Genomic DNA, 21,550 nt, shown 5'->3' with positions numbered 1-21,550 from the left:
TTTTTTATCTGTTGGGAGCTGCCCAGAGTGGCTGAGGAAACACAACCGGATGGACAGGGTAAAAATAAACAACAACACACCTACTACTACAGTGGTACCTTGGTTTAAGAACAATCCTGTTTACGAACGATTCGGTTTACAAACTCCGCAAAACCGGAAATAGTGTCTTGGTTTGAGAACTTTACCTAAGAACGGAATCTGAACATTGGTAGGGCACTGGCGGTGAGAGGCCTCATTAGGGAAAGTGTGCCTCAGTTTAAGAACGGTTTTGGTTTAAGAACGGACTTCCGGAATGGATTAAGTTTATAAACCGAGGTACCACTGTATTATTATTATTCCTTAGTTACTTATAACTAAGGAAGCCATTCCTACAAATTCATTTTGGCTGACTGCCAGAAACCTACTGCTCATCAGGATTTGAAATCTGCGGGACCAGAAATTCACAGAAGACTGGTGTAAATTTACAGACTATTTGAAAAGTAATTGTGATGATCAGACTACGTTTGTAGGTTTGCAAGAAGTTTTGTGAGGTGAATTATTTGAACTATTGCAAAAATGGATAAAGGGGAGGATGGTTAGTTAAGATAATTAAAGGCAATATGAATTTAATAAATGCATACGAAGTGGTTAAAATGGTGGATCATCAGTGGTGCTGATGGAAGTCCAAAAAAAAATTGTATAAGTGGTGATGTTTTGTGGTATGTATTATAATTTATATGTTTAAATTAATAAATTTATTATATATAAAAAAGAAACCTGCTGCTCGTCTGCCGCCAAAATTCATTAGTCTCTTTTCAGGCTGGAAAACCTCAAAATCATTGCCAGTGAATCAGAGTGGGGTTTTTTAGGGGCAGGTAGCAACAGTAGATTAAGTGGAGTGTCTGAATTCGCTTTTTTCTAAAAGAGGAGCTGATGAAGGAAGGGCGAAATCGCAAGCATGCAGAGAACAAGTCCTCTTTGTCGAAATATTGTTTCCGACGCTGTGTTTTCTGTCTCCCTCATTTCCCTCTGTGAGCAGGGCAGCCGGTCACCAAAGCAGAAGTTGTGGCGTGGCTTCAGCAGTGTGAACGTCTGGATATCGAAAGAACCCAGGAATCTAGATTCAGAGACCCTGATGCAAATGTTTCTGCAAGTGAGTGGAAATTAAAAGTGGAATGAGTTGGAAGGGCAGGGTGCTGAGACTCCAAATCTACGCAAAAGCTCCAAAAGGGGGAGGACTCAGCTGACGATTATAACTCCTGAAAAAACAATGGCCAGCCGTTAATTTAAGTTAATACATTGCAAGGGGTGTAACCCGACTGGATTCTTACCAATCCAAATGGAAAGCTAGGTAAAGATAAAGGGACCCCTGACCATTAGGTCCAGTCGTGGCCAACTCTGGGTTTGCAGCGCTCATCTTGCTTTATTGGCCGAGGGAGCTGGCGTACAGCTTCTGGGTCATGTGGCCAGCAGGACTAAGCCGCTTCTGGCGCACCAGATCAGCGCATGGAAACGTCGTTTACCTTCCCGCTTGAGTGGTACCTATTTATCTACTTGCACTGGTGTGATTTCGAACTGCTAGGTGGGCAGGAGCAGGGACCGAGCAACGGGAGTTCACCCCGTTGTGGGGATTTGAACCGCCGACCCTCTGATCTGCAAGCCCTAGGCTCTGTGGTTTAACCCACAGCGCCACCTGCATCCCTAATGGAAAGCTACACTGCATGAAAAGCTAAGAGGCTTGGGGTTTTCCCTATAGGCCCTGATAGCTGTAGGTTATGAGAAAGCTAGAGCAATAATCCGCCAACGAATTTGGGATGTGGAACTGCAATGCCACGTGAGCGAGATGAATAAACACCCAGCAATGAAAGATAACGGGAGAGGATTTACCCCAGCAAATTATTTGTCATAATTACAAATACCTAAATACAGACGGTCATTTACCCTTGCTAGATTCAACGTGCTGGGCAGATTTGAGGGTAAACCATACGCAGAACGAGTCTGCCCCTGCGACTTGATGGAGGTAGAAACTGTCTCTCATGCCTTGTTACGCTGCTGTTTCTGCAGGGATATACGCTCGGTATTTATTACCCTTGCTATGCAAAAATCTCCAAATGAATCCAAACTTCAGTGTCTAAAATCCCTGGTAGAGGACAAGGATCCTGAGATCACGTTAAGGGTAGCCAAATTCTGTGAGTTTGCCATAAAACTTAGGGAACAAGCTGTGCTATAATGATTAAGGTTTTAAATGATAATTTTAGGTTATATGTTAGTGACTAAGTTTTAATTTATATATTTTTTTAACTGTTGCTATATCTGTATTGTCCCTGTTATACCTAATTGCAAATTCAAATGTATCCCTATTGTGTTTTATGACTTCCTTGATATTGTATGTGGGCTGGAACCGGTCTGTGACCGAAATAATAAAATTCTATTCTATTGCAAGGGGCGCAACTTGATAACTCTTGAGGTCCGTCCGACTCTACAGTGAAAAATTGCAAATGGAAGCTTTCTTTAAAAAAGGAATTGATGAACCTAAATTAGTTATGCCTACTAATTGCAATGGTTCTGCTCTGAGTACTGTCGGATGCGACCCTTTCACCTCTTCCGTTGTCCAAAGAGAAATAATTCCACGTTCTCTCTTTCCTTCCAGCAAACGATGGGCCCTCGAAGGCATGTTGTGAGGAGCGCACAGGGCAGGCAGGATCTCGCGAGACGCTACGCGACAAGTCTAAGGAGGTAGTGGCCCAACGCGGTGATATAGGGGGCACCCCCAAGCAGACGTATTTGTCGGCCGGACCACAAGGAAACCCTGCAAAGCCTGTGCCTCTTTTGCACATCAAACATGGGCAAAGTCCTGCAAGCCCAGCCTGCTCCCAGAGGCCTGCCGCTCCACCAAAACAGTATAAATGCAGGGAGTGTGGCAAGAGGTTCCGGCTGGAAGGGCTGCTTCGAATGCATCAGGAGATCGCCGCGAGGAAGATGTCTGTTGCTTGCTCTGTCTGCGGGCTGTGCTTCGCGAGCCCTTTGTCTCTGAGGATGCACCAGAGAACGCACCTTCCTGCTGTGGCGGATGGGGAGAAGGCCTCTCCCAGGAAGAACCGTCTGTGCGCGCAGCAAGCGCCCGAGAAGTTGCACCAGTGCGCAGACTGCGGGGACCGATTTCGTGGGTTCCTCGACGTCCTCCGGCACCAGAAAAGCCATGAGGAGGCTAGACCCCGGCCGTGCGTCCAGTGCGAGGCCTCGTTCATGCACCGGATCGACCTCGCCACGCACGAGGAGGGCCACTTGGAGGAAGCGCTGAAGAGGCACGATCGGCGCAGGCGGAAGTGTCTCTGCAAGCTCGCCTTCCGGCTGCACTTCGCGTCGCTGCTCGGGCGCGGCGTGCAGGGCAACCAGGCCGCCTCGCAGGAGCAGGACCTCGAGCGACCGCACCAGGACGAAGATGTCAAAGGGGAAACACCGTATCCCTGCACCGGGTGTGGGCTGCTATTCAAGTGGGAAGAGAACCTCAAGGTACATTACAGGTACTGCAGCGAGCAGGGGCTGCAGAAGCCTCCGTTAAACGCCTCCTCCCCGGTCGCTCTGCAAGGGGAACACCGGGAGGCTAGCAACAAGCAAGGGGTTGCCCGGCCGGCTTCCGAGGGCAGCCAAGGCGACACGGGGCTCCCTCGCCCTCCCTCGCAAGCCTCCTCCGCTCAGCACGCTTGCCCGGAGTGCGGCAAACACTTCGCTTCCAAGGGCAGCCTCCGCAGGCACAAGAGGAAGCACAAGGCTGCGTTGCAGCGCCACCAGAGCATAGCCCACATGGGCGGCGGTAGCAGTGGCTCCGGTGGCCCCGCCACGGCTTGCGCAACCAAGAAGCTGTACAAATGCCAGGAGTGCGGGAAGAAGCTGGTGTACAAGTGGCAGATTGCCGCTCACCAGCAAGGCCATGCTGAAGGGAAGAGTTTTATATGCCACCGTTGCGGGGAAAGCTTCGGGTTCAAGAGCAGTTTGCAGGGACACCAGCGTGCGTGTGCGGCAGGACGCGCCGCGCCGGGCGAGGCCAGGCTGCTTTGCCGGTGCGGGAAGAGCTTGTCGAAGCTGCACTTTTTCAAGCATCAAGCCTTCCACGCGGGACTGAGGTATATGTGCCTCCTTTGCGGGAAGGTGTCGAGTTTCCAGAGTTCGGCCATCGCGCATCGCCGCAGCCATGTCAGAAGGGGGCAGCTGCTCGCGGCGGCGAGAGGCTCCGATCTCCTTTCCCACACAATAGAAAAGGTGTACATTCCACAGGGGCCGCAGCTGCAGAATCCAGAGGGGGCGGGGCAGCCCAACGATAGCTTTTCGACCGGCCAGGAGGCCCCGGCGGAGGGTGGGAAGAGCCCTCGGCAGAAATGGAAGCTGAAATCTCCCCGGTTCACCCTCCCGAAGCCCTTCAGGTGCAGGGACTGCGGGAAAGCCTTCGCCTACCTGGCTCGCCTGCTGTCGCACCGCAAGGAACACACGGGCGACTTCCCCTTCCAGTGTGCCGAATGCGGCAGGGGCTTCATCAACAGAAATTGCCTCAGCCTGCACTGGAAAATACACACCAAAGAGAGCGCGTGACCGCCTCTGGATCAGGGCCACGGCATCCTCCTGGCTTTCCCAGATTCCAGCTCCTGTCCTCATCCCCGACTGGGGCTGATGGGAGTTAGGAGCCCAAATGATGTCTAGATTATTATTATTATTATTAATTATTATTATTTGTACCCTGCCCATCTGGCTGGGTTTCCCTAGCCACTCTGGGTGGCTTCCAACAAAGATTAAAAATACGGTACATTAAAATGTCACACATTAAAAACTTCCCTAAACAGGGCTGCCTTCAGGTGTCTTCTGCATGTCAGGTAGTTGTTTTTCTCTTTGACATCTGGTGGGAGGGCGTTCCACAGGGCGGGTGCCACCACCGAGAAGGCCCTCTGCCTGGTTCCCTATAGTTTTGCTTCTCGCAGTGAGGGAACCACCAGAAGGCCCTCAGAGCTGGACCTCAGTGTCCGGGCAGAACGATGGGGGTGGAGACGCTCTTTTAGGTATATCTAGAAAGGACCATGTTGACCCTGGAGGAAGGGAAGTGCCTGCTAGCCGGCTGCTTGTCATGGGTGGGCAGAAGAATCTCAAGCCCGGGAACTTGAGAACAGCTCCCAGAATCCTCTGTCATTGCGCAGGGTGCCTCTCAGCATGCTGTTCCTCCGCGCACGGAAGCAGCGCCCCTAGAGGCTGCTGGGAAAACAGCCCCTCAGAGCATGCAGCGAGTCGGAAGAGGGGTGAGCAAGACTCGAATCCATGCCATGTATTTAGAGGACGTTGCTTCTCCTACAAAATCCCTGGGAACTGTAGCTGATCCTCTGCGGAGCTACGGTTCTCCATGTACGTTAAGTGGTCTTTGCACGTCGGATGCAGATGTGACCTTAGTTAGGTGTCCTCTTTTTCTCGCTGTGTACGAGCCTCTCAGGTCACCCTCCACCCCACATAGACCTCTGGTTATAGGGTGGTATATAAATAATAATACTACTACTACTGCTGCTAATAATAATAATAATAATATATATTGCCCTAATGACCTAGATAGAGAAGCAGAGCTATAAATCTGCGTCTGATTTAAAGTAAGATTTTCACTAGTGGCTGCTTTATTAATTGGCTTAAGTCATGGCCAGATTATCTCAGGTGATCAATTCTGTGGAATACTTAACTTGGGGTGCTTTGAGATTTTGAATGTTCTTCAATCAAATATGTGAACACAGATCTGCTCTAGATGGTGTGGTTTTTGTGTGTGTGTATGTGTGAATACCAACATTCACCAGTGCACCCAAGTTGTCTCAATTTTTCTAATTAGCAGAATTTGCCTGGAATAGGGCAGCACTCCGTGCTGAATTTCATTGTTCACTGTTCAAAGCAGAGGACTTATTAACTGTTTTGTTATTTGTCATTATGTTTTTATTATGCTTTTATTATTGACGTTCTGTAATGTGTTTTTAATGTCCCGTCCCCCCCATCTTGCCCTGGGATCTTTTGATAAAAGGGTGGTATGTAAGTTGAATAAATAAAATTAAAATAAAAGGCAGGTTGGGGTTCTCTTTAAATTTGCCTTCAGCTGTCGAACTGGAAATAAGCCAGGATTTTAACCATCCAATGCAGATTTCACTCTGCGGAGCGTTAGGCGTGGCGGTGCTGTTATCTTTCACCATCCTGGATATACTGAGTTTCACTACAGTTCCCATCACTGGTGTCCATTTGACATTTTGGCTGGGTGCTCATGGGAGTTGTAGTCCAAAGCAGCTGGGGGACGACACTAGGTTGGCTAAAGCAGGCATAGGCAAATCAGCCCTCCAGATGTTTTGAGACTACAATTCCCATCATCCCTGACCACTGGTCTTGCTAGCTAGGGATGATGATAATACCTTTATTGTCAATGTACAACCTGTGTACAATGAAATTAACTGAGCCTCAATTGCACTGTTATTTTCCGTTCATCAGCCTAACAGCCCCAGATAGAAGCTATTTTTTAGCCTTTTGGTACGGCTGATTATATGACGCAGTGGGTGGTGCAGTGGGTTAAACCACAGAAACTAGGGCTTGCCGATCAGAAGTTTGGCGGTTCGAATCCCCGCGACAGGGTGAGCTCCCGTTGCTCGGTCCCTGCTCCTGCCAGCCTAGCAGTTCAAAAGCACGTCAAAGTGCAAGTAGATAAATAGGTACCATTCCGGTGGGAAGGTAAAAGTGAAGAATGGTCAGATGAACCTAAGTGGGGGAGGGAAATTGCCCTGTATGCCTGCTTCAGACTGGAATACACACGATCCAAAATATTATTCCCTTTAGTAGGGAAATTCACATACTGTTCAAACTTAGGAAAAACTGTCTTCAGGCAGGCCTGATTGAAATTCCTTGCCACAAGGAGGGCATCCTCTGGGTGGATTTGCTGCTGCCTAGAGATGATGTCGTGGGACGCGGGTGGCGCTGTGGGTAAAAGCCTCAGCGTCTAGGGCTTGCCGATTGAAAGGTCGGCGGTTCGAATCCCCGCGGCGGGGTGCGCTCCCGCTGCTCGATCCCAGCGCCTGCCAACCTAGCAGTTCGAAAGCACCCCTGGGTGCAAGTAGATAAATAGGTACCGCTTACCAGCGGGAAGGTAAACGGCGTTCCGTGTGCTGCGCTGGCTCGCCAGATGCAGCTTTGTCACGCTGGCCACGTGACCCGGAAGTGTCTCCGGACAGCGCTGGCCCACGGCCTATAGAGTGAGATGGGCGCACAAACCCCAGAGTCTGTCAAGACTGGCCCGTTCGGGCAGGGGTACCTTTACCTTTACCTAGAGATGATGTCATAGGGACACGGGTGGCACTGTGGGTTGCAGCACAGACACTAGGACTTGCCAATCAGAAGGTCGGTGGTTCTAATCCCCGCAATGACGGGGTGAGCTCCCGTTGCTCGGTCCCAGCTCCTGCCAACTTAGCAGTTCGAAAGCACGCCAGTGCAAGTAGATAAATAGGTACCGCTCTGGCGGGAAGGTAAACGGCGTTTCCGTGCGCTGCTCTGGTTCGCCAGAAGCGGCTTAGTCATGCTGGCCACATGACCCGGAAGCTGTACGCCGGCTCCCTCGGCCAATAAAGCGAGATGAGCGCCGCAACCCCAGAGTCGGCCACGACTGGACTTAACAGTCAGGGGTCCCTTTACCTTTAGAGATGACGTCATATAGCTTAGAAAGTGCCACTCTTAATTAATGAATGTTAGAAATTAATGAATGTTAGAAAAATGTTGGAATGAAGTTATATGGCATAAGTAGAAATATTATAAGGAATTAAGTATAAATAGATTAATAGAGAATTAAAGGGAAAAAAGGTTAAAATGTGTTAAGATAATTACAGGATAGAAAACAGAGGAAGATGGAAAGGAATTGCTGAAACAACTAACAGAAGTGGAATACAAAAAGGGAGGTGTGAGGAGGTCATTGAAATAAGTGAATGAAAGATAAGATATTGAAACTTTGATGTATTTTAAATTGTTTTTGTTTTGTTAGTTTAATGTGTTAGTGTTATGTATTGTTTTTGTATTGTATTGTATTGTTTATTTTTTTTGTAGTGTTTAAATTGTTGGAAAAGTAATAATTAAAAAAAAAAAAAGAAGAAAGTGCCACTCTTGACATTAGCATAAGGTGGAAAGTAAACGGCTATGATGTGAGTTGTAGTCCCAAAACACCTGAAGGGTCGAGTTTGCCTATGCCTGTGCTAAGAACATCTGTCTGCTCAGCAATTTCTAGAGTGCAGGGGGGAAAGTTCATGAGGGAAAGCTCAGCTGTTAATGTCCCTCGTGACGCTACAGAAACAGTTGGAAGGGACCTTCAGGGGTCATCTAGTCCAACCCCCTGCAATCCAGGAATCTCAGCTAAAGCATCCATGACAGGTGGGCCATAAAACCTGCTTAAAAATCTCCAAGGGAATCCATTATTACTATCATGTGTTTAGGTTTTATATCCATGCCATCTTTTTCTGATTACCGTATTTTTTGCACCATAACACTCACTTTTTTCCTCCTAGAAAGTAAGGGGAAATGTCTGTGTGTGTTATGGAGGAAATGCCTACGGGTGGCATGCCTACGGATTTTCCTCCTCTAAAAACTACGTGCGTGTTATGGTCGGGTGCGTGTTATAGAGCGGAAAATACGGTAGTTTACGTGTGACTGTCACATAGTACGCGTTGACGAGGAGGTATGACGGAAAAGCAAATAATAAATAAATAAGGAACGAGAATCCGTTTCACCTTCTGAGGGAGTCCGCCTCATGTCCAGAACAGATCTTACTGCCATCTTCCTGACGTTTAGTCAGAATCTCCTGTAACTCGAAGCCATGAGTTCGAGTCCTGCCCTCTGGAGCAGGAGAAAACCAGTTTGCTCCATCTTCCATGGGACAACACCTCGAGATATTTGAAGTTGCCTACGATAGCACCTCCCAGCCTTACTTTAACCAAGCTAAACACCCCCAACTCCTTCAACTGTTCCTCATAAGGTCTGGCCTCTTACCATTTCGGCTGCTTTCCTCCGCACACCTTCCAGCTTCTTATTTATGTTTGGAGGGAAAGCTTTCAGCCTTAGGCCTACCCCTAGATTAGGGCAGCCTTTGCCAGGCTGCTTCCCTTGTCCCCCTGATGTTGTGGGTCAGAGTTCCTGTCAGAGCCGGCATCAGACAGCTGGGGCTGCCAAGAGTCGTGTTATGAAAAACACCCCCTTGCTGGAGGCTGGATTAGCCGTGTTATTCCCCCCGCCCCAAGTTTTCCACCATTCTGGCAGATGGGAATTGTGGTCCATAGAAGCAGTATCGCACAGTGGTTAGCGCCAGGCTTGAACGTGGGAGACCCAGGTTGAAATTCCCCCCCTCGGCTATGAAACTCGCTGGGTGACCACCACCTTGAGCCCTTTGAAATAAAAGTGGGATATAATTGTGATTAATTAACCGTGTGTGTATGTGTGTGTTACTGGGTTATTGTTCTTACTTTGATTTTATATACAGTCATACCTCGTGTCACAGCCGCTGTAGGTTGCGTTTTTTTGGGTTGTGGACCGTACTGGAACGAGTTACTTCCGGGTTTTGGCGGTCGCGCATGCGCAGAAGTGCAAAACCGCGTTTTGCACATGCTCAGAAGTGCTGAATCGCGAACCTGCACATGCGCAGGTTGTGAGCGTGCATCCCGCACGGATCATGTTCGCAACCTGAGCGTCCACTGTATTGCATCCATCTTTTCTGTGAACCGCACTGAGACCTCTGGGTAGAGGACGGTGCATGAATTCAGGAAAGAATGATCATAATAATATTAAAAAGTCTAAAACATCTGTAGGGTTCCCAGATGTTGAAGCATCATGCAAATGGGAAGGCAAAAGGCACCCCAAGGACGGTAATGCTCTATGGCTCTCTCCACCTCCCAAAGTAAACTCCTTGTCCCAAATCAGAAACGATCGGTTCGGGGGAATTATTGTCAAAAGTGACCTCTGGCATTTATTTATTTTTAAAGGGTCCGCTGTGAGTCTTTCCCCAGTAACTAAAATACACAAGACAAACCGTTCAGCTGGTTTTTTGCCTTTTCTTTCCAAAAAGTGTTTATAGATACATAGGCAAATCAGTCCGTTAAATGAGTTGCAGAAAATGTTTGAACAATAGCAACTAACCCACAATCCTACTCATACAAAACATGTTCCGCATTTGTCCACACAAACACACACTCCATCACACGCACACTTAGTGTGTCCTTCCCAGCTAACACCCTTCTCTGCCCTTGCTTATGGCTGCCCTGGTATTAAATTTGAGAGCCAGTTGCCCATCGAATGCCCTGTCCGGCCGGCACTCTCTTCCACTGCAGAGCACCCCTCGCTGGTGGGCTCTGTGTTTCTTGCGGCCTATCGACAGCCCTCTCCCCGCCACCCAGGTTTCGGTATTTGTAGATGGAGGGGACACCGCAGGCGAAATTTCTTCCGTCAGGGTAGCCGTACCCCCTTGCCACTTCCCCACACTCAAAACACCACTGCATGCATTCATTCGCCAAGGGCCGAGCGGTTGTGCACAATCATTCGCGAATCCTTTTCGGGTCCATGTACAAAGCCCAAGCACAGTGTGCAACTAAACCTTACACAGTTGTACCTGGGGTTGAAGTTTCTTCAGGTTGAGCGTTTTCGGGTTGCGCTCTGCGGCGACCCGGAAGTAACGGAATGCGTTACTTCCGGGTTTCGCCACTTGCGCAGATGCTCAAAATGAGGTCATGCGCAGAAGCGGCGAATCGCGACCCGCACAGATGCGTGTTGCATTCGCTTCCGGATGTGAACGGGACTCTGGAACGGATCCCGTTCACATCCAGAGGTACCACTGTATATATTCCCACATGTTGTCATCAGGCGCGCACACAAACATTCTTTCTCTCTCTGCCCTCCGTTTGCCCACCTGGAGGAAATTCCGGAGCTCTGCACACACACAAACAACGTCTATTTGATTTTGATTTAGGAACCGCCCGCTCGCCCCTAGCTGCTGGGCACAAACATCCTTCTGTGCTTGGACGTGGAGCCGCGAGGACGGCCTCGGCCCCGGCGGGAGACGCCGTGGGGGCTCCGTCTCGCCCTGGCTGCCTCCCCCCGGCCGACGCTCCCCGGGTGCGGTCCGGAAAGGCCCCCTTCGGCTTTAAGAGGGAAGAAGAGAGGGGTGCAGTCGGGGGCCGTCTCTGGAGGGGCTGCCTCGGGTTTCGGAGGAGAGGAGGCGTGGGCCGCCGGCGCGACCGTCTGCGACGCCCTCTCCTGCCGAGCCGCGGCCCTGTCCTGCCGCGCCACGGCCCTCTCTTGCCGCAAGTACCGCAGTTCGTCCCGGATATCGGTGAGGACGCCCAGAAGCCGGAATTGGAGCTCCCTGTCGCGGGCCCGCTCGTCTCGCTGTTGGGCCCTCTCATCTTGCCACATGGCGAGCTCCTGGTGGTACAGCTGGTCCCACTGGTCCTCCATGTCCATCAGCCGCCGGATGTTAGTCCGCCAGGTTTCCCGGCCACCCTCGCGCCGGCGGGAACACCCCATCCCCCTGGGCAAGGCCCGTGGGGCGGGCGCCTGGTCTGCGTGAGGCGAAGCAGAGGATGGCAGGGACTCCTCGGTGAGGGCCCCGGTGTGGAGAGGAGACCGGGAGTGTTGCTCCTCCTCCTGCTTCTCCCACGCAGGCCCCAGAAGTCCCCGGGGCAAGGAGCCCGTCTCCGCGGCCTGGCTGGCTGCCTCCTCTTCCTCTGGCTGAGAGGCGTCGAGGGAGCGGCCCAGGGCGGGGACATCAGGGCCCCCCTCGTGGTCCCAGTCTGAGTGGGCGTCTGCGTGGCTGAGGGCGTCCTCTGGCAGGGAGGCGGCCGACCCCTGAGAGTTGCACCTGCGGATAAGCATCGCAGCCTGCCGGCCGGACAACTTCAGGTCTTCTTCGGCCGACAGCCGAGCTTCCAGCGCCGCTTGGAGACTCATCCTGCCCTCCGCCTCCGGGCCGTCATGATCCTCCTCCTCGGAAGCGTAGGAGACGAGGGATTCGTTTCGGAGCTGGGGGGACATGGCGGACATTTCCGGGGTCCGTAGCTCTGGCCCCGATTCGGCTGCAACGGGCGAGAGAACGACATCAAGGCAGGAAGTACAAGACTAAGACAGACACAGACTCTGACACGTCAGTCATGCACTTTCACGCAGCTGCTGAAAAACATTCGGTATCCAGGTTTCTAAGAATTATTGGGCAATGCCACATACAGGCCGCCAGCTTGATACCGTATTTTCTGCTCTATAAGACGCACTTTTTCCCTCCTAAAAAGTAAGGGGAACTGTGTGTGCGTCTTATGGAGCGAATACAGGCTGCGCAGCTATCCCAGGCTGCACTCCCTCTCGCTGTTCTAGCTCCTGGCTTAGCCGCACTCTGTCCCTTCCCCCACATCCCGGAAAAGCCCCCAAGAGCCGCACTCCCTTTCAAGAGCCGCGTGGAGCGTGTGTGCGGCTCTTGGGGGCTTTTCCCTGAGGAGGGAGAAGGGATTGACGGGCTGCCCTTCTCCCTCCTTGGGGAAAAGCCTGCAAGCGCCGCACACACGCTCCGCACGGCTCATGAAAGGGAGCGCTGAGCAGAGCCTGGGATGCATATAGGCTCTGCTCAGCGCTACCTTTAAAGAATATTGTTTTTCTTGCATTCCCCCTCTAAAAACTTGGTGCGTCTTATGGTCAGGTGCATCTTATGGAGCAAAAAAAATATGGTATATATTTTGGGATGTTTGTCAACTCACTATGTACTAATATATCGTAACCAAATTTTGCACGGCGGTCCAAGAGATGAAGGAACAGGTTTCCCTCTATGTTTGGGTACTACCGGACACCATTATGAACCAAGATGGTGGAAAGAAACCTTTCAAAAGGGCATCGATTTTTAACTGCTGGATCTTAAAACGGCATTGATCATAACTGCCGAAATCAAAAGCAATGCCAGGAATGAGACTGAAAGTTCATTCATAAACCGCTTAATTTCCCAAGTGGTGTGCAAGTATCAAGCGTAGTGGAAAATACGCAACATGGATTTATTCTTAGCCTCTAGTCTGAACCACCCACCACCTCCTCAGTTTCCCCCATCAAATCCAAGAGGTGGGCAGTTAAAAGACAGGCACTCATCCTGCATGAAGACGGCTCAAAAGAACGAGATCAGACCGGCTGTAGATTTCCACACCCCAGGATTTTCCAGTGGGGAAGCTTTGAAGCTCAGGGGCAGAGGACAAGCTCTGCACCCAGTGACCCCATGACAGGGCCTTCTCTGTGGTGGCTCCCTGTTTGCTGAAAGCCCTCTGACTCTTAGAAGACATCTGAAGGCAGCCCTGTATCGGGAAGCTTTTAATATGTGGTGCTTTTCTGTGAGTTTATAGTTTGTTGGAAGCCGCTCAGAGCGGCTGGAGCAGTTGGACGGCATCTAAATATTATAATTGTTGTTATTGTTATGGCCAGGCCGTTTGCAACGGCACCAGCGATACCCACCTGAGCTGCTCTGCCCTTCGCCTCGACTGTATTCGCAAAGCATAGAGGAGGGGTCGGGGCTCTGGACCCCCAGGCGAGGCACCAGGGAGCCTTCCACGTCAGGGAGGGAGGAGGGCTGCCCGTTGGTGTCAATGTAGATACTGGGGTGGTTGAGGCCCGGTTGCAAAGCTACAAAGGACTGCTTGAACGCTCCAGGGAAGAAAATCTCTGCAGGGCAAGAAAACAAGCAAAGCGTTGCATTATCCCTTCAAGTCAACGTCAGGCAGCAGTCAACAGAGGGAGGAGTCTCGTAGAAAAGGTATAAACCAGGGTGGATAAAAATCAATGATTTTTTTAATAATTTAAATGGATTTTTAAAATTTAAATCAGATTTTTAAAATTTAAATCGGATTTTTAAAATTTAAATCGGATTTTTAAAATTTAAATCGGATTTTTAAAATAAAATGCTTTTGGAGGAAAAATCTTTCTAAAGATAGTTTTCTATTTAAGCTACATTCTAGTCCAAAGGCTATTCATCAGGAAATAAGGATTTGTTTTAAGTTTCTCATGTGTGTTAAAACTCAGTCTGGTTTTTTAAAAAAACTGTTTAACCAAATCAGTTAAGAAACATGGATACATGGACACAAGACCGGGCTCAGGGCGGCTAACATCAGGAATAAAAACAATTGATTAAAATACAACTTAAAAACCAGATTAAAATACTACTTAAAATGCAGCCTCATTTCAGTGGAAGCCCAGATCAAAATCTGTTTGGGGGGAGAAAACGTCACATCTTCACCAAGGCCAACTATCCAAACTGGTCCTACGTGGGCCAGAAAAAAGCCAGGGAAGTCCCCAAATAGGGGTTCCATCGCAGAAGGAAAAGGAAAGAGGGGAAGGGGATCAAATTGTTTCCAAGCCAAAAGCCAGGAGGAACAACTCTGTCTTACATGCCCTGCGAAAATAAATCAGATCCTGCAGGGCCCTGGTCTCATGAAACAGAGCGTTCCACCAGGCCGGAGCCATCACTGAAAAGGCCCTGCCTCTGGTTGAGGCTAATCTGACTTTCTTAGGGCCTAGGACCTCTAGGGTGTTGCTATTTATGGACCTTAAGGTCCTCTGTGGGACATACCAGGAGAAGCGGTCCCGTAAGTACGAGGGTCCTAGGCCACAAAGGGCTTTAAAGGTCAAAACCAGCACCTTAAACCTGACCCAGTACTCCACTGGGAGCCAGTGCAGCTGGAAAAGCACTGGGTGAATGCGATCCCGCGGCAAGGACCCCGTAAGGAGCCTCGCCACAGCATTCTGCACCCAATAGAGTATTGCGGTCCTGAGCCATTTAAGGCTTTATAGGTCAAAACCAGCACTTTGAATTGGGCCCGGAAACTAATCGGCAACCAATGCAGCGGAACCAAGATGGCCGCAAGATGCTCAGACCGTCTTGCTTATATAGACTGTACTTTTCGCTCTATAAGACGCACTTTTCCCCTCCTAAAAGGTACAGTGGTACCTCGGGTTACATACGCTTCAGGTTACGCACTCCACTAACCCAGAAAAAGTGCTTCAGGTTAAGAACTTAGCTTCAGGATGAGAACAGAAATCGTGTGGCCGCAGCAGGAAGCCCCATTAGCTAAAGTGGTGCTTCAGGTTAAGAACAGTTTCAGGTTAGGTACGGACCTCCGGAACGAATTAAGTACTTAACCCGAGGTGCCACTGTAAGGGGAGATGTGTCTGTGCGTCTTATGGAGCGAATGCAGGCTGCGTAGCTATCGCTGAAGCCAGGAGAGCAAGAGGGATCAGTGCTCACCAATCCCTCTTGCTCTCCAGGCTTCAGCGAAAGCAACGCAAAGCGTCCTGAGCGTAGTGGGAGCACTCTTGCCTCTTCTCTCAAGAGGCTTTGCGTTGCTTTCTCGTTTCCCTCCTCTAAAAACTAGGTGTGTCTTTGGCAGATGAAGATGGACTTTTCGGGGCTAGCTGACCTGACCGGAAGAATCCGCGACCAGAAAGAAGAGGAGTTCCAAGAGGACTGGAGGAAATTCAAGAACTATTTGAATAAATATTGTAATATAAAAAATTAGAAATGACTTGAAAGAAACAAATAGGCCTAGGATTAAATTAAGTTATACAGTGGTGCCTCGCAAGACGAAAAGAAACCGTTCTGTGATTCTCTTCGTCTAGCGGTTTTTTCGTCTTGCGAAGCAAGCCCATTGAAGGATTAGGGGATTAGCGCTATTAGCGCTTTTAGCGGCTTATCTGCTGATCGGATCAGCTGATAAGCGGCTTAGCGGATTAGAAAAAGGGGGGGGGAGGAAAAAAAACCAGCAGGAACTCGCAAGACATTGCCGTCTTGCGAAGCAAGCCCATAGGAGATTCGTTTTGCGAAGCACCTCCAAAACGGAAAGCCCTTTCGTCTAGCGAGTTTTCCGTCTTGCGAGGCATTCGTCTTGCGGGGCACCACTGTAATTAAATAAATGGGTTTCAGAACATTAAGAAAAGTGAATAAGATGGACTATAATTGGAAATTGTTTTAGTTTAATAATGATATCAGAAAGCTGTTACTTTTAATTACAAGGAAACTGAGAAGGGAGGGATTCGAGGAAGTCAACCAAGATATTTAAAAGGTTGGATTTGTGAAGAATTAAGTTTGTTATTATTGTCTATCTGTTTATTTTTCCTCCCCTTCCCCCCCTCTTTCTTCTTTTTTCTTGTGGGGAAGCATCTTGCTTTGTGGTTTGTGTTATCACGGTGGAAAATCTAATAAAAACTTATTTAAAAAAATAAAAACTAGGTGCGTATTATGGTCGGGTGCTTCATATTGAGAGGGAAATACGGTGATAATAAACGGAAGCTCACCCGGGTCCAAGACGATTTCGGGCTCCGAGTCATGCGTGGGCTGCAGGAAAGTGGAGGCCACCATTTTTTCCAGGGGCGTGAGGCGGGGCTTGTGGGGCGCCCCTGGCCGGTGCACCGGGGGCGGTCTCTTGGCCGTGATCTTTTTCTTGACGTCCAGCCTCAAGTCTCGCCATTTGTGCTTGAGGTCGTCAATGGAGCGCTCCGTGTACCCGAGGAAGTTGACGCGGCTTTGGATCTGGGTCCAGAGCTGCTTCCGGCGGACGGGGTGAGCCCGGAACGATTCCGACCCATACAGAGCGCTAAAATGACGCACTACATTCCAGACCAGGGTCTCCGTCTCGTCGTTGGAGAAGTTGGCTTTCCTCTTCCGGCCTGTCGCGCTGGCCTGGGCTGCGGCGGCGGCGGAAGTGGAAGGGGGAGAGTCAAAGCGAGGTCCCCATTTGTCCCTCTCGGCCGCGGAGGAAAACATTGGAGTCCGCGAGCCAGCGAGAGCGGGAGGAAGCAGGGGCCAGAGCGGCTGGGGGCTCCGCGGGGGCAAGGCTACGGGCCGAGGCTTCTCCCACCCCACAAGCAAAAGCTGGGGGGATTCTGCAGGTGGCGTCAACCGAGTGAGGACTGGAGACTCGCTCCGGAGTCATGCAGTCTCGTCCCAAGGGCACCTGGAAGGGAAGGAAGAGTGTGAGATGGAACAAGGGCAGAATGGGAGTGGCCACCGGGACCACATAACACTGGTCCTGAAAGACCTACACTGGCTCCCAGTACGTTTCCGAGCACAATTCAAAGTGTTGGTGTTGACCTTTAAAGCCCTAAACGGCCTCGGTCCAGTATATCTGAAGGAGCGTCTACACCCCCATCGTTCAGCCTGGACACTGAGATCCAGCGCCGAGGGCCTTCTGGCAGTTCCCTGCCTGCAAGAAGCCAAGTTACAGGGAACAGTGCAGAGGGCCTTCTTGGTGGTGGCACCAACCCTGTGGAACACCCTCCCACCAGATGTGAAGGAAATAAGCAGCTATCCTATCTTTAAAAGACATCTGAAGGCAGCCCTGTTCAGGGAAGTTTTTAATATTTAACGCTGTATTGTTTTTAACACTTGATTGGGAGCCGCCCAGAGTGGCTGGGGAGACTCAGCCAGATGGGCGGTGTATAAATAATATATTATTATTATTATTATTATTATTATTATTATTATTATTATTATTATTATTATTATTATTATTATTATTATTATATCAAGCGCCTGTGGTAAGCCAATATACAGATTTTCCATTCAGATGTCAGATACAGGAAAAACACAGAGGAAGTCTGCAAAGATTACACACTGGCTGGAAAGTTAAGACCCAGACAGCCCAGCGGGACTTGCTTCTGAGCAAAAGTTACGACAACACCGGCTATTTGATGAGAATCCATTTAGATTTGTTTGTGGGGAGATTAAATGGCTGCTTCAAAGGCAAAGGGCCTTAGCTTGGGGGCCTTGTGTGCATCGTCTCCAGGCAGGACTGGGAGAATTTCCGTGCCTAAAACCCAGGAGACCCACTGCCTGTCACAGAATCGCAGAGTTGGAAGGGGCCCCCGGCGGTCATCTAGCCCAACCCACTGCAATGCAAGAACCTTTTGCCCAACAAGTGGCTTGAACCCGTGACTCTATGATTCTATGAGTAAATTTTAGACTCCTGGGGTAGCTCAATCAGTAGAGGTGATCTCCCCCCCCCCATCTTTTGGGAGAATAGTTGCAAGAACTCCCAGCCACCTAATAACTGCACCACCAGAATGCGGCAGCTAGACTGGGGACTGGGAGCGGCCGCCGAGACCATATAACACCAATCTTGAAAGAATATGTGGAGGACTCCCTGGTCCTGAATGGGGTAACTGTGCCCCTGAAGGACCAGGTGTGCAGCCTGGGAGTCATTTTGGACTCACAGCTGTCCATGGAGGCGCAGGTCTATTCTGTGTCTAGGGCAGCTGTTTATCAACTCCATCTGGTACGCAGGATGAGACCCTACCTGCCCACAGACTGTCTCGCCAGAGTGGTGCATGCTCTGGTTATCTCTCGCTTGGACTACTGCAATGCGCTCTATGTGGGGCTACCTTTGAAGGTGACCCGGAAACTACAACTAATCCAGAATGCGGCAGCCGGACTGGTGACTGGGAGCGGCTGCAGAGACCATATAACACCGGTCTTGAAAGACCTACATCGGCTCCCAGTACGTTTCCGAGCACAATTCAAAGTGTTGGTGTTGACCTTTAATGCCCTAAACTGCCTCGGTCCTGTATATCTGAAGGAGCGTCTCCACCTCCATCGTTCTACCCGGACACTCAGGTCCAGCTCCGAGGGCCTTCTGGCGGTTCCCTCCCTGCGAGAAGCCAAGTTACAGAGAACCAGGCAGAGGGCCTTCTCGGTAGTGGCACCCACCCTGTGGAACTCCCTCCCACCAGATGTCAAAAAGAAATATAACTATCAAACTTTTAGAAGACATCTGAAGGCAGCCCTGTTTAGGGAAGCTTTTAATGTTTAATAGGTTATTGTATTTTAGTGTTTTGTTGTTAGCTGCCCAGAGAGGCTGGGGAAACCCAGACAGATGGGCGGGGTATAAATAAATTATCATCATCATCATCATCATTACCACCAGAATCTCCTGGCATGTGATTGAATCTCAGCTGAAAACAGCACCCCAGGCCTCCTCCTGCATCAGCCCACAACCAGCAACTGGGTTTTGTGTTTACACTAAAAAAAAACCACTTGGGCCTCATTGCCTCCTCATACATGGGGAAGGGGAGGCCCAAAGCTCCCTGAATCCGGTTTAGGCCTCCCCTCCGCTTCCCTAAAGATTAACAAGGAAACAAACATCTCCCCGCTGGAGAGGCGTGTCCACTCCGGATCCAGATTTCATTTTGCTGTCTGCACACACACACGCGTTAATTCGGATACACTCCCGGGCGCTCGAGGGCCAAAACGGTGCGCCACCGTTTCTTTCCCCGCGTGGCACTGGCCCCGGCCCCGGGATCCTATTGTGGGGCTGGCCAGGAAGGACCTCCAGGATCGGGTCGCGCTGTCCTTAAGCGCAACCGGACAGAAGCCGTCTGCAGTAACTCAACAGGAAAAAAGCTCCTTTGTGCGGAGTTGCGCGCTAGCCTATCCCTTTCCGCAGAGAAAGGAAATCGACGGCAATAATTGCACATGCAGAAATTGAGAAGATCTCCATTGCAAGGCTCCCCTTCGTCGGCTACGCGGAGCCCGCTCAGCACGCATCTAATTCGGATTTAAAAGCACCCAAGCCGGAGAGGGATGCGGGGCAAAGGGCGCAATCCGTCCGGGTTCCAGCGGCCTGGGGCATTTCAAACGGCCCTTGAGCCTGCAGGGATGACCACCGAAGGACAATAGGCGCCGCCACAGCTTAGCTCAGCGTCTGCGGAAGGGCGCGCGCGCGCGGAAGGGGGGGGGATGGGTTGGAGTTGTTTACAACTCTGGCCTGCCCGATCCGGATCCCACCCCCAACTCTGCAGCAGGGGCTGCATGCAAGACCCGCGATCCCGCCCACCTTTGGGATTTGGGGGAAATCCAACAACGAAAAAAGGAGAGATCAAACCACGTCGCGCGTCTCCAAAAACTCCCGGCTCTCCCCGAAAAGGCCGCGGATCCGGTGCGGAAACTCACGCGGGAGCGAGCGAGCAGCCCGGCCCGGCCCAGGGGCCTTGCTTCCGCGGAGGCGCGCGCGGGGACCCCAGTCTCCAGCGCAGCGCGCGCGCGCGAACAAAACCGTGCGCTCTGCGCAACGCGGATCCGGGCAGGGGCGGAGGTTGCGCAGGGGCGGAGGTTGCGCAGGGGCGGAGGGAGCGAAGGAAGAGGAGGTGGAGGAGCCGCCCTCGTGCTCGCCTCTCCCCCGGCCCCGGCTTTCAGCCCCCCGGGCCCCTGGGCGGCGTGGGAACCGCAGCCTCTCCAAGCGCCCCCTTTCCTTACCCGCGCGCAAAGCTGCTTGTCTCCGCGGGCGCGCCAGCTTCCCCGCCGCCGCCTGCGCGTCTCCTCCTGCGCGCCCCCAACGCTGGGCGGAGGGATGCGCGCGTCTCCCTTCCCCCGCGCCGCCTTCTTTGGCTCTCGCCTTAATGGCTCCTCCCGACTCCGCGCGACGAGGAGGCGCAGGAACCAGGCGGCGGCGTTTCCTCCTGCGCCCAGGCGCGGCCGCCACTTGCCTCTGCCCTCTGCTGGCTCCGGAGGGGCCTGGAGGTTTCCGCCGATGCCTCGGCCCGGCCCCCGCCCCACATCCCCTTGGCACCCGAAACTCCTGGTGCCCGAGGAGGCTTCACACGATACGCGGGTGCACGGATCATACACGTGAAGATTCGGAAGGGACACCGAGGGCCATCTAGTCCAACCCGCTGCAACGCAGGAATCTCAGCTAAAGCATCCATGACAGCCCGGATAGCTTAGAGCATGGCGCAGATAACGGCCAATGTTTGCAGGTTCGATTCCCGTATGGGGCAGCCGCATATTCCTGCATTGCAGGGGGTTGGACTAGATGACCCCTGGGGTTCCCTTCCAGCTCCACAATTCTACGATCTATGACAGGTGTCCATCCAACCTCTGCTTGAAAGCCTCCAAGGAAGGAGAGGTCGTCACTGCTCCTTCCTCAAATAGCTCTTGCTGTCAGAAAGTTCTTCCTGATGTTGAGATGGAATCTCTTTTCTTGTCGCTTGAAGCCATGGGTTCGAGTCCTGCCCGCCTGAGCAGGAGAAAACAAGCTTTCCCCCCCTCTTCCATGTCACAGCACAGATGCTGGATTTTCTTTCTTTTTATTGTGTGTATCGTTTTTAATGTTGTACACCGTCCTCGGATCGTTTGAATAAGTGCAGTACAGTGGTACCTCAGGTTAAGTACTTAATTCGTTCCGGAGGTCCGTTCTTAACCTGAAACTGTTCTTAACCCAGTGGCGTAGCGTGGGGGTGCAGGGGGTGGGCGGCCGCACCGGGCGCAACATCGGGGGGGGGGCGTGCTCGCACTCGCAGCTCTCTGCCCCTACCTGGCTCACTCAGGGTTAGGGGGCGCAAATTACTTGCCTTGCCCCGGGTGCTGACAACCCACGCTACGCCACTGTCTTAACCTGAAGCACCGCTTTAGCTAATGGGGCCTCCTGCCGCCGGAGCACGATTTCTGTTCTCATCCTGAAGCAAAGTTCTTAACCCGAGGTACTATTTCTGGGTTAGCAGAGTCTGTAACCTGAAGCGTATGTAACCTGAGGTACCGCTG

At 51.3% G+C, this 21,550-nt stretch overlaps 3 protein-coding genes across 6 annotated transcripts in view; 1 reads left to right on the top strand and 2 right to left on the bottom strand.

Annotated features, from left to right (window-relative positions):
- The window catches only part of LOC308569544 (uncharacterized protein), a 201,715-nt gene that overhangs the window by 4,804 nt on the left and 175,361 nt on the right, over nucleotides 1-21,550 (top strand). Inside the window, exons 3-4 of one of the 2 annotated variants that reach the window (XR_014000752.1) lie at nucleotides 1,019-1,132; nucleotides 2,630-4,933. Coding sequence is in view for 1 of the 2 variants with exons in the window: in XM_081163597.1 (XP_081019723.1) it covers nucleotides 1,019-1,132; nucleotides 2,630-4,566 (2,051 nt within the window). In the remaining variant the exon portion in view is untranslated. Of the gene's footprint in view, nucleotides 1-1,018; nucleotides 1,133-2,629; nucleotides 6,917-21,550 lie in introns of those variants that run through there. The other variant, XM_081163597.1, reaches the window with a different exon arrangement.
- LOC308569628 (cytochrome P450 2C25-like) overlaps nucleotides 1-21,550 on the bottom strand; it is a 189,277-nt gene that overhangs the window by 102,494 nt on the left and 65,233 nt on the right. The gene's annotated exons all lie outside the window — the stretch shown is intronic.
- LOC308569588 (uncharacterized protein) lies at nucleotides 10,039-20,439 on the bottom strand. Of its 3 annotated transcripts, none has more exons than XM_081163703.1 (4): nucleotides 20,267-20,439; nucleotides 16,312-16,970; nucleotides 13,480-13,686; nucleotides 10,039-12,074 (listed from the first exon to the last, which is right to left on the bottom strand). In XM_081163703.1, exons 2-4 carry the CDS (start codon nucleotides 16,778-16,780, stop codon nucleotides 10,987-10,989), a joined length of 1,764 nt encoding a protein of 587 aa, XP_081019829.1. In that variant the 5' UTR covers nucleotides 16,781-16,970; nucleotides 20,267-20,439; the 3' UTR covers nucleotides 10,039-10,986. The 3 variants fall into 3 exon arrangements, with proteins under 3 accessions (XP_081019829.1, XP_081019831.1, XP_081019830.1); XM_081163705.1 differs by lacking the exon at nucleotides 20,267-20,439 and adding an exon at nucleotides 19,964-20,161; XM_081163704.1 differs by lacking the exon at nucleotides 20,267-20,439 and adding an exon at nucleotides 19,848-19,946.

Source organism: Podarcis bocagei (assembly GCF_964188305.1).
Source record: "Podarcis bocagei genome assembly, chromosome: 12".
Taxonomy (NCBI): Eukaryota; Metazoa; Chordata; class Lepidosauria; order Squamata; family Lacertidae; genus Podarcis; species Podarcis bocagei.
The sequence above is the reverse complement of the archived record's forward strand: the minus strand, read 5'-3'. Positions and strand labels throughout refer to the sequence as shown.